At 47.6% G+C, this 12,249-nt stretch overlaps 1 protein-coding gene across 1 annotated transcript in view; it reads left to right on the top strand.

The window, feature by feature from the left end:
• Positions 1 to 3,632: 3,632 nt before the first annotated feature.
• The window catches only part of Ak4 (adenylate kinase 4), a 47,333-nt gene continuing 38,716 nt past the window's right edge, over positions 3,633 to 12,249 (top strand). The window contains exon 1 of the mRNA XM_028778771.1: positions 3,633 to 3,859. Coding sequence (XP_028634604.1) covers positions 3,715 to 3,859 — 145 coding nt within the window. The 5' untranslated portion in view covers positions 3,633 to 3,714. The remainder of the gene's footprint in view (positions 3,860 to 12,249) is intronic.

Below are 12,249 nucleotides of genomic sequence, written 5' to 3'. Positions count from 1 at the left end.
ACACTTGCTGCTCTTTTTTTTTTTTTTTTTTTTTTTTTTCTAGACAGGGTTTCTCTGTGTAGTTCTGGCTGTCCTGGAACTCACTCTGCAGACCAGGCTGGCCTCGAACTCAGAAATCCACCTGCCTCTGCCTCCCAAGTGCTGGAATTAAAGGCGTGCGCCACCACTGCCCGGCTTACTTGCTGCTCTTGTAGAGGACCTGGGTTTAGTTCCCAGGACCCACATCATGGATGGGTCACAACTACTATTAATTCTAATTCTTGGGAATCCAATACCCTCTTCTGGCATCTGAGGGCACCTGCACATACATGGCACACATACATACACTCACACACATATACACACAAAAAATCTTTAATGAATTTTACCTGCCACCTTCCCCATTTGATTTGAAGACAAGAATCTCATTATGTAGCCCCAGCTGGCCTTGAACTCACTGAGATCTGCCTACCATTGCCTCTCTAGTGCCAGCAGGACTAAAGACATGTACCACTACACTCACCCACGTTTCCAATTTTAACAGTATAAGCACAAATACAAGATTTATCCTAGCACTTGAAAGCAGAGGCAGGTTGATTTCTGTGAGTTGGATGACAGCCTGGTCTACACACTGACTGAGTCCAGGCCAGCCAGGGCTACATAGAGACCCTGTTTCAAAAAAAAAACAATAAATAGGAAATTTCCTACTGGGTTTTACAATTTTATTCAAAGTTTTTATTTTTGTGGATGAGTGTTTTGCCTTCATTTATGTCTGTGTAGCACATGCATTCTTGGTACCTGCGGCGGCCAGCCCCCTTGGAACGTGGGTTACAGATGGTTGCGAGCTGCCATGTGGGTGTAGGAATGGAACCTGGCTGGGTCCTCTGATAGAGCAGCCAGTACTCTTGGCTGCTACTGAGCCATCTCTCCACTCCTATACTGGCCTTTGTCTGTACACACACACACACACACACACACACACACACACACACACGCTAGAGAAGGTGGGGGGATGACTCACTTATGTAGCCCTGGATGGCCTAGAAGGCATTCTGCAGAACAGGCTGGCCTTGAACTCAGAGATCCACTTGGTCACTTGGTGCTTCCTCCCTTTGCTAGGATCAAAGTTGTGAGCCACTATGCCTAACTCTACTGGGCTCTTTAAAGAGATAGAGTTAGATTTGGTTTTTTCATTTTTTTGTTTTTGTTTTTTTTTTGTTTGTTTTTTTTCTTCAAAATCATGTCAAGGCGAACAGCTTCAGGCTGTTTTCTCCAGAAAGCATTTCTGTTTGCCAACTGTCTTTTTGAGGTTCCTAGAGACAAACAGCCAAGTTCCTCACCAACAGCACCATCATCCCTGAACTATCGGAGTGAACTATCAGAGCCTTCCTGCTCAATGGAGGACCCAGGGAAGGTGGCTTCCTTTGGATTTTGGGATAGGATTTCTCATTGAATCTGGAACTCACCAATTAGCCTGGACTGGTTGGCCAATAAACCTTGGGGATCCTGCTGTCCTCTCCCCCCAGCACTGTGTCCAATGGTTAAGACACAGTCCTCATGCTTTGGTGGCGCACACTTTGCAAGTGAGCCACCTTCTGGCCCTCATCAAGATGTTTTAACAGGCTCTCCAGGTTGTTCTGCTGTATGCTCTTATCTCACAGTCCCTGTAAGGAACTATCAGCTGTTCTGTTACGGACCATATGACAGGAACACAAGCGATTTAAGCCCCCTCACACTAGGAGCCTGCCCCTTTCTTCTTCAGCAAAAGGCTCATCGGAGCTCACGATAAGGTCTATAGCACCCTGGGATATTTTAGGAAATGAGTCTACGGAACAAACGTTGGCACAGGGATTGGTGGCCTGAGTGTGCTGTCTTGCCAAGACTGTGTGTGGAATGGTAACCAGGGAAGCTGGGTTGGCAAGATACCATATCAGGCTCTGTCTCCTGCCTCCACCACACACGACAGCCAGGAATCTAGGAGGCTCTTTCTCACAGAGTCCCCACTGCACTGTTTCTCACCATCTCTCAGTTATGGTCAGAACTCTGCAAAGGATTCCAGCAATGCAGGCAGTTAGTTACCTAGGAAGAAGGTGGGACACACCAAGGTGTGCAAGTAACAGAAATGGGATTTTACTTGAGCAGTGTTCCTTGTAACTGCAGAGAAAATAGAAGGGTGCAGAAGACAGACTTACAGGTGATCATCCCAGTACTTGGATGGGAAACTGAAGGCTTTCACGTAACTTGGAAACAGAATTGAGAGAGTAGGCAGCAGGGGTTGGTGACCCATTACTATAATCCTAGTATTAAGAAGGCTGTGGCAACAGGACAGCCAGGGCTACACAGAGAAACCCTGTCTCGAAAAAGCCAAAAAAAAAAAAAAAGAAGGCTGTGGCAAGAGCATCGTGTGAGTTCAAGACCAGCCTGGGCTGTGACGAGAAGCCCCGTCTCAAACAAATCAAAACAAAGGCTGAGGCATGTGGTTAGTATATGTGAGTAGAGAGTTGGGAGTAACACATTCTGGGCACAGAAGGCCTGGAATCTTCTGTCTGGTCGGAGTACGGCAGAAGTCATCCTTCTCTTCTTCCTCTCCAGGGCGCTGGCTTTGGAGTCAGTCAAGGTTTCAAAACCTCAGCTGCAACTATGCGGGCAGGATTCGATCATTTGTTGTTGTTGTATATCAAGCAAACAGAACAGCGTTGGGCACCCAATGAATTTTTTTTTGTTTTTGTTTTTTTTTTTTGAGACTGGGTCTCAATAAGTAAGTAGTTCAGGCCCGCCCACAGCTTTCTACTCTTGCCAGGGCCTGCTGTGAATACTGGCGTAAGCCACTCTGGTTTAAAGGGCAGTCTCAGGAGGTTTGATTCCCTCACAGGGATTAAAACAAAAAAGAGTCCACTCTACATTGCTAAGTATATGAACAAATGGTACATATTCCAAGCCTGTCTCCATCGGTACCTGTAAAGGTTGCATAATAAAAGTCAAGCAGCCTAGAATTGGACAAGGGGTAGGCGCTCAACAAGTTGTGTTTTTCCATCCCCTTGACAATAGACCGGGTCCCCAGGCGGTTCCTTTCCCCCAGGGCGTCTCCATCTCCGTTCGCCTCCGCAGCCTCAGCCTGGCCCCGGACACGCCGGGAGGGGAGAGGAGGGGGCGCGGCGGCGGTAGCGCGGAGCCGGCTCCCGGCTTACGTAAGAAGCAGCGAGTCCCGCGCGGCTAGCCGGGCAGAGGCGGCGCCGCCCAGCGGGATCCAGGCTAAGTCTGGCCGCGCTCCTTTCCGCCGAGGTGTGTCCCCCCCCCCAACCCCCGGCTGCTCGGGGCGGAGGTGGGACCCTCCAGTTGCGGGCAGCCGCCACTCTGGGGATGCGACAGTCACGGAGAAGCGCCGGGCGAGCTGCTCCCTCTCTGCCCACGTGCGGAGACCCGCACGGGCTTCCCGGAGTCGCGCTCCCGGACTGGGCAGCAGGGAAGGACCTGGGTGGGTCTGACTGACCTCTGACCCTAAAGGGCCGAGCTTGCAGGCCGGGGAGTGGGGGTGGGGGCTGCGACGGTTCACCCGCGCGGCCCGGGCCGAGGAGGTGGCGGAGGGCGGGGCCGAGAGGCGGGGCAGTCTTAAAAGCCTCTCCTTCCCCTGTAGGGGGTAGCAGGCAGGCGAGTCCCCGCGTGCAGAGGGTGCTGAGACAGGGGCTGCCGGGTAAAGTGCGTGGGCTGCCGTCCTGGCCACCGACCGCCAAAGCCATGGCTTCCAAACTCCTGCGCGCGGTCATCCTTGGGCCGCCCGGCTCTGGCAAGGGCACGGTATGCGAAAGGATCGCCCAGAACTTTGGCCTCCAGCATCTCTCCAGCGGCCACTTGTTGCGGGAGAACCTCAAGACCAGCACGGGTGAGGAGTCGAGGCAGGGGAGTGAGGGTAGAGTCGAGCCCGGCGGGGTGGTCGGGCTGGGAGCGGGGCGGTCGCAGGGCGGTCGCGGGCTCCGGTCCCCTCGGCGCCGGCGCCCTGCCCCCGCCCGCGTGTGCCCGTGCGGGCTCGTACGTGCCGCCGAGCATGCAGCCAGCGGGCCGGCCGCCCGCCCGCGCGGCTTAACCGCGCCCGGAGGAGGCCGAGGCTGCTCGGCAGCGCCTTCGACTGCACCGGCCGCTTGCGCGTGGGGGAGGACCCTGCACGGCAGGCCGAGGGAAACGCGAGCCGCTGGGTGGAGACCCTAACTGGCCTCTCCTAAGCAGAGCCCCTAGGTTCCCTACTGTGGTCCTGCTCAGCCGCGGGTCGCCTTCCCGGGCGAGGAGCCGAGCACCGCGCCGCCCACCTGTGGGAGTCGCAGCCGCCGGCGCGCTGGGACTCTGCGGCGCGCTCCCCTCGTGCGCGCTCCAGCCTGGAGCTAAGTGCTGCGTGGCGGTGAAAGGCCTGTGGTCGCTGCAGCCGGCCGCGACAAACTGTTCCCTCTAACTCCTGTTCTCCTAAGCCCAGCTTGGCCGTCTGGAGACCCGGACACTTGTTCTCAAAGATTGTATTTTGAGTTCAGCTTTACTGCAAGTAGCCTTTTTAGGTTGTCCATCGGCGGATGCGGTGAAGTTGAGGGTCTAGATTGCCCCATCTCCTAGTCTTGTAAATGCCTCCCTTCTCCTCTCCTCCTTGGCTCCCGGTTCCAGAGAAGGCGAAGTAAGAGCCTGCTTCTGTGGGGCACAGACCTTTCTGGGATGCAGATGAGCGCGTAATTAGCAACCCCTTTATGAAACGTGTTGCCCATGAAGTCCTTCCCTATTTCTGTTCTCATTTGTTCGAAAGGTGGTTATGGCTTGTTATGGGCTAATTGTTAGTAAATTTGCATTTCAGAAGCACCTAGGATCATTAACAGGTGGGTGGAGGACAATGTTGGAAAGCAGATTAAAAGCAACCACTTGAAGCATCTGAAAGGCTGCTTATTCCTCTGAAGCAGCTTGTAAAAGCCAGCCTTTATTTGGATAATCAGGGGTACTTTCCCTCATACCTGTGTCTGAGATAGAAGCGTTTATGTGTACCAGGCCTTCTAATAGTCTGGGCTGGTACTGCACCACTGAGTGACATCCAAAATCGGTTTTAAATTAAAATTTAAAATCGTATTTATTTGTTATTTGAGCATGGTCCTAGCATTGTGCATGTGGAGCTCAGGCCCTCGGGCTTTCTGTCAAGTGCCTTTATACTTTGAGCCACCACACCTGCCCTTAGATTTGAGATAGGGCCTTATTAAGTTAAGTTACTATATCCGTACACTCCACTCACTCAGTAAGATTCTTTTTCTCGGCTGGGGCTCGACCTTCATGCCTACGTGAATGCTTCGGAAACACTGTATTCCCAAGCTATGTACAGGTGGTCTCTCCTTTCTAATGTTCTTTAGTATTTGGAATACAGTTTGAGAGGAGGGCAATACAGTTGGAGGGATTGTGCACAGGGTTGGGATTCTCCCAGTAAGGCTATAGAGGAAGATAGCTGAGTCAAGGTAGCTTAATATCCAGTGCATTTCATAACATTCTCTGCAGTTCCCCTCTGGAATGAAGAGTTTTACACTGAACCTCTGGCTAGACTATTGGTATTTTTTTTTTCTGTTCCTCTTTCTCCTCTTCCTCCTCTTTTTCCTCCTCTTTTTCCTCCTCTTTTTCCTCCTCTTCTTCCTCTTCTTCTTCCTCTTCTTCCTCCTCTTCTCCTTCTCCTCCTTCATGGGAGAGTCAAGGTAGCTGCTTTTATTGGGTTGGCTGTCTGGCTTCACTCAAAGGCCCTGCACTTGATTTTGAAGTCACCATTTACTTCCATATAGTTTGTGGCCATCATGCTGAGGCAGTTGGGGGGTCTGGTAGCCTAATGGTCAGGTGAGCCTGTTGAGGAGATGCGTATCTCCATGATGCTTCTCTCAGGTTGGAGAAGGAAGCTGCCTCCCAGGCTTTCTTGCGCTTGGCTGTCGAACATGAGGGCAAAGACTTCTGTTATCATTGTACAAGTAGACCTGGGTGCTGGAACTAGCTATGTAGGTCAGGCTGGCTTCAGACTTGGAAATCCATCTGCTTCTGCTTCCTGATTGCTGAGTTTAAAGGCCTGTGCCTCCCTCCACACATGGCTCTAAGCTAAGAGATAGCTTATTTCTCTCCACTTAGGGCTTGGGAAGCTGTATTTTGTTCTCCCTTAAAAAAAAAGACTAATTTATTATTTTACATGTATGGATATTGCATCTGTATATGAACCATGTTCATGCCTGGTACCCATAATGGTCAAAAAAGAAGGCATCAGATCCCATGAAACTGGAGTTACAGATCATGGGTCCTGGGCACCTGATCCAGGTCCTTTCTCTTAACCACTGAGCCACCCCTCCAGCTCCCATCATTATTTTAATTTTCTTTCTTTTTTTTTTTTTTTCCCTTTTTTATTTTTCAAGACAAGGTTTCTCTGTAGCCTTGACTGTCCTGAAATTCACTTTATAGACCAGGCTGGCCTCAAATTCAGATTCTCCTGTCTCTGCCTCTCAAGTGTTGGGATTAAAGTCACACACCACCATCCCCTGAAATGTTTCTATCCTTTTAAATGCCTTCATTTCTCTAGCCTTTTTTTCTCTCATAGTAAAAGCAACTTTTACATTGTTTTTGAAATCACCTTTTCTTTCCTGCCCCCCATGAACTAATTAAAAAACTTGACCAAGGTAAAAATAGAAAGACTATAGTTCATTTTGAAATTGGCTTGTTCCAAGTTGACTTGGGTTGTGGTTCCACTAGAGGTCTAAGCAAGGGGCTTAGGGCCCCTGTCTGTAAGCAAGAACACATTCTTCACTTAATTTTCCTGTCACCTGCCGATTGCTTTTAACCTAGGGAAGCCAAGAAACCTTCTGAACACACAGTTCTTAGTTGACATCCGAAGGTGATGATGAAACCCAGCAAAACCTAGGAAGTTGAATCTTGGTGACAATTTAAATTGGAAAGTAGCTCAGGCCATCTGCTGCTGCCTGGATTTGGGCAGGCTCTTGACTACATGGCTTGCCTCCTGTGGCCACAGTCTGGCAAAAAGCTGTCCTGCAGGAAAGGGCCCGTCTGACCTCGCTGTTCTGGAGAAGGAAGTCTTCTCATGGCCCTGCAGGATCCATCTCCTTCCTCTGCACTTAACTATGCTGATTGTATCAGCTGTTTGTTGAACATAGGAAGACTGATGGCTGTCTGCTTCGTCTGTGTTTATGTGCCTGATGCAGAGGGGTATAATGTACCTATACTTTTTTTTTGAGACAAGTCTGTGTGTGAACTATGTTGGCCTTTGACTTTTCCTGGGTGCTAGGATTATAGGCCAGGAGGAGCAACTTAATGAATGTTGTGCCGCTTGTTGCACTTTTTTTTTTTTTTTTTGGTTTTTCGAGACAGGGTTTCTCTATGTAGCCCTGGCTGTCCTGGAACTCACTCTGTAGACCAGGCTGGCCTTGAACTCAAGTGCTGGGATTAAAGGTGTGCGCCACCACCACCCAGCGCACCTTCTCCTTATAGCACGTTCTACCTCTGAAACTGGGGTCTGCCAAACTGTAATGCACCACACAGGGTTCATGCTGTCAGTATTAAAGGTACAAGTCAGTCAGAAATTGTGTGTTGTATCAGAAGTTACCTAGCCTGTTTCAGTTAGAGTAGTGCTTACAAAGGACTTGAGATTAGCTTCTTGATAGTTGTTTTTGCCTTGGCCTTCCTTTCTTAGGTTGCCTGGGGCTATACAGGCTGAGGCTTATCAAATACCTTATTTGAGGGCCCGCCCCCAGGTCTGTAGCTTGTATTTTCTTAGCACACACTGAAGAAATAGAAGACTTGCCTTAACTTTCAAGGAGCTGAGCTGTGTATTCTCTCACAGGGAATATTATGCTTTCTCTACCCCTACTCACGAGTGTGTGTGTGTGTTTGTTTAAGCACTTGTGTATAGATATACACACAAAGATGGTAAGCAAGCTTTAGAACCTATCCCATGGGGCTGGAGAAATGGCTCAGAGTCCAGAGCACTGCCTGCTCTTCCAGAGGATCTAGGTTCAATTCCCAGCACCCCCATGGCAAATCACAACTGTAACTTCAGTTCTAGGAGATCTGACACCCTCACATAGACACACATGCAGGTAAAGCTCCAGTGTTCATAAAATAAAAAATAAATAGTTTAGAATGTATCTCATCAGAAATTCCAATTTGGGGTGGGAATGTAGCTCAGTTGGTAGGGTGCTTGCCCAGCAGTGACAAAGTACTAGTGGGTTAGAGTCCTAGCATTGCATGGGTGAGTGCCTGGTGGTATACACCTGTAATGTTGGGACAAGGAAGGTCGAAGTCTGTAGGTCTGGATTAACAGGGCTGCTAAGAACAAGTGTGTCCAGAAGGCACCATGACAAAGCCCCCAAGAACTCTGGTGTTTTGTGATAGCTTTTTTTTGCTAAGTTTTATCTGAAGGATATGAAAATCCTGTTTTAAGAGTCAGGCAGGCAAGTGGTCTTAGAAAAACAGGCCCCTTTTAATACTGGAATCTAGTGTCTCAAGGGTAGGAGAATTGGAGAAGTTCCAGTTGGAAGCAAGCATCTTGGACTTGACTAAAGAAAAGATGTTCAAGAAGGAACCTGTTTCTGCTCTTAATTAATATTAACTGCAGCTCTTGCCAGGGTGTTACAGATGGACTAGCATTTTAAATGAGGCTATGAGCTGATCCTCTCTGAAAAGATGACCTCGTTCAAAGGGCTCAGGCTTTTGGGTACTCATTAAGTATAAATGCACACCTTATGTAAGAGTGAATTTTTCCAAGAATTGAGGATAAGAGGGGTTTGGGGACCTTAGTCAGAGTTCAGTATTACATCTAAAGCAACTTTAAATAGTTAACCTCTGGTTTATCCAGGGTCTTGGCTCATTCCAAGATTTCCAAGGTACGCTACATTTCAATTTCCCCTTGTTTTGGCAAGACTTCGGGATGAGGCCCAGGTAGATGAAGGGTGGCTTTTAGTTCTCTTGGGCTATGGAACTAGTTGAGTTGGTAGCCTGCCTAGCATTCAGGAAGCCCTTGGGTTGATCCCTTGCTCTATGTATACAGACATTTGGGTCTACCCTTGGTTTGGGGGAATCTGAAAACATGGCTTTTGTCGGCGACTTGATCCTCTGAGCCATCTCTGAAACTCCCAGACCCTACTGTTCTTGAGGACCTGATCTTGCTGCAGCCTCCTGGGTACTGGCACTGTAGGCAGGGCTACCATTCTGTTTACTCTGTTGCTTGGGATTAAAGCCAGAGCTAGCTCTGCATGTTAGGCAAGCTGTGGCCAAGCTGAGGTATATTTAAATTGTTTCCATAGGTTATTTTCATAAGCAAATAACTCAGTAAAATTAACATTGACAGTGTCATCACCTAATTTGCAGACATTCTCTGAATACCACTGGCTTGTCCACTAACGTATTTTCTGTTCTAAGATCCAATTTAATAGTGCACATTTCATTGAGTTATTAAGTCTTCTTTGTCATCTGTAATCTCAGTTTAATTTCCTCTTTTCCTTTATTTATTTATTTTTGTTTTTCAAGATAGGGTTTCTCTGTGTAGCCCTGGCTGTCCTGGAACTCACTCTGTAGACCAGGCTGGCCTCGAACTCACAAATCTGCCTGCCTCTGCCTCCCCAGTGCTGAGATTAAAGGTGTGTGCCACCAACGCCTGGGTCCCCTTTTCCTTTATGAGTTTAAGTTTGTTTGTTTTAATCATTTCACAACTTGGTTTTTTGAGACAGGGTCTTTGATAGCCCATTCTGGCTTTGAACTGTGGATTCTTTTCCCTCAGCCTCTAGAATGCTCAGATTATAGGTATGTGCCATCATGCCTAGCTTCCAGACCTGGCTCTAGTCTCTAATATCTGGCTTTGAGGAAGACCTCAAGATTGTCTTCGTCTCCTTGAGTTTGTGCTGCAGTGTTTGAAGGCTGAGGTCACACAGATAGGTAGTTGAAGAAGGATCTCATGGACTCTGGAGACATCTCCTGGATACTCAGATATCTTCAGGCTGTACTCTTGAGACCTATGGATATAACTAGTCTTCTGTTCCTGGGAATTGGGGTTAGAGTCTTCTGGTAGACAAGCAGGCAGCAGTGAATGATGTCTTGCAATGAGTGTTCTGACCTGGGCAGTGTGGCTCTTAGGGTCCAAAGCAGTGAAACAAGGGATGCTTAGCTTCAGGAGAGTCAGGAAATGAGCAAGGAGTCACAGAACTGCATGCCTCGCTCCAGAGATCACGGGGAAAAGATGGCTTTTGTAGTGTTTACAAAGAGGTGAGATTGGGGAACAGTTTTTTTTTTTTAACAGGGTCTTACTTTGCAGCCTAGGTTGGCCTATAACTCACAGTGTAGTCTAGGATGGCCTCAGACGCTAGTCTTGCTGTATCAGTCTTGTGAGTATTGGGATTCCATTCCTGGCCAGGGAACACTAAACAATTACTATCATCGAGTGCATGTGTCCTGCTAGTGTGTGATTCGTGTGTAGGTCAGAACAACTATCAACCCTTCCAACTTTATGTGGATTCTGGGAATCAAACTCAGGTTGTCAGACTTGTGTGGCAAGTACTTAACCATTGAGCTATCTTGATAGCCCTTGTTGGGGAGCACTTTTGAGGAAGTGTGTCCTAGTCAGGGTTACTGTTGCTGTGCTGAAACACCATGACCGAAAGCAACTTGAGGAGAGAAGGGTTCATTTGGCTTACACTTCCACAGCACCTTTCATCATCAAAGGAGGTCTGGACAGGAACTCAAGCAGGGCAGGGACCTAGTGGTTGGAGCTGATGTAGAGGCAAGGAATGCTGCTTCCTGGCTTTCTTAGCCTGCTTTCTTATAGAACCTAGGACCATCATCCCGGGGGTGGCCCTACCCACAATGGGCTGGGCTCTTCCACATCAATCTCTAATTAAGAAAATGTCCTACTGCTTGTCTACAGCCAGGTCTTATGGAGGCATTTTCTCAGCTGAGGCGTCCTCTGCTGCAGTGACTCTAGCTTATGTCAAGGTGACAGAACTAGCCAGCCCAAGGTGTTTCTTAAACTGAATTTGACAGATGACACCAGTTGTCAGATGAGGAGATGGGCTTAATTGTTACAGCTGGGGACTCCCTCCAGAGCTGTTGTCCACTAGAGTTCATGGACACATTTTATAGATCATTGTTCTACTGTCTTTATTAATACTTGTACTGTTAAAGCAAAGGGTTATTTCATCATTACGATGTTCTGCACATGCCAAGCCTAAGCATTACAGCTGAACTACACCCAAATAAATCTAAGGCAGGTTGCTCCATGCCCCTTGCCTTCAGCTCCTAGCCTTTGTTTTTAAGATACACATAAAAGCAATAATAAATATATCAGGGGCTGGAAAGGGGCTCCGCAGTTAAGAGCACAAACTACTTTTGTAGAGGACCCGAGTTTGATTTCCTAACCCATGTGGACAATTCACAACTGCTTTTAATTTTAGCTTTAGAGAATATGGAACCTGCCATAGGGGTGTACTTCTTACACACACACACTTAAAATATTTTAAATTAGTACAGTGTAGGGTGCTCTTTTTTTTTTCTTCTCTTCCTTTTTATTTTATTTTTATATTTATTTTTGAGACATTGCTGTCTGTCTTGGAACTAGTCTGTAGACCAACCTGGTCCCAAACTCAGATTTGAATGCCTCTCTGCCTCCCTACTGCTAGGATTAAAGGTGTGTACCACCACTGCCCAGTGTAGTTTATGAAACTTTGAACTTTCTAGAGTTCAAGTGATGGCAAATAATCATGAAATTGTGGTTTGAATGGTTAGAATAGACAGTTTATGAAGGTATATTTATTTTCCACTTATTTGTCGAACAAGTTATTAAATGGTGTTATTTTATTCTGTATTGCTTCATGTGTGATTTGTAGACCTGGAAGTGTTATTTTCCTTATGAAGTTTTTTGAGCTTTCCCCATGGGTCAGGCATTCAAACATGGGCTTCCTTTGAGCAAATTGACTTTTTTAAAGGTGATAGACAGGTTTTAGGGTTACTCTTTGTGCCTCCCCCTGCCCCCACTTAGTTCCGTTTGGCCTTTCAGACGCAGTACAGAAGGTCTCATTTGTATAGCCCCAAGATGTCCATTTTGGATGGTTGATGTTACATTTTAACAGCCTCACCTCTAAACCTGAGAACTTTTGTACTAGAGAAACAGCCTGGCAGCAAGCATTTGCTTAGTGTGGAAATCGTGCGGCATTAGTCCTGATCATCAGATTCTGAAGAAGCTAATGATTAATTATTTTCTACACTTAGTACTCTAATAGACATATA

The sequence above is a fragment of the Grammomys surdaster genome, unplaced genomic scaffold (assembly GCF_004785775.1).
Source record: "Grammomys surdaster isolate TR1022 unplaced genomic scaffold, NIH_TR_1.0 341, whole genome shotgun sequence".
In the NCBI taxonomy this organism is placed as follows: domain Eukaryota; kingdom Metazoa; phylum Chordata; class Mammalia; order Rodentia; family Muridae; genus Grammomys; species Grammomys surdaster.
This window is presented reverse-complemented; position numbering and strand designations above follow the sequence as displayed.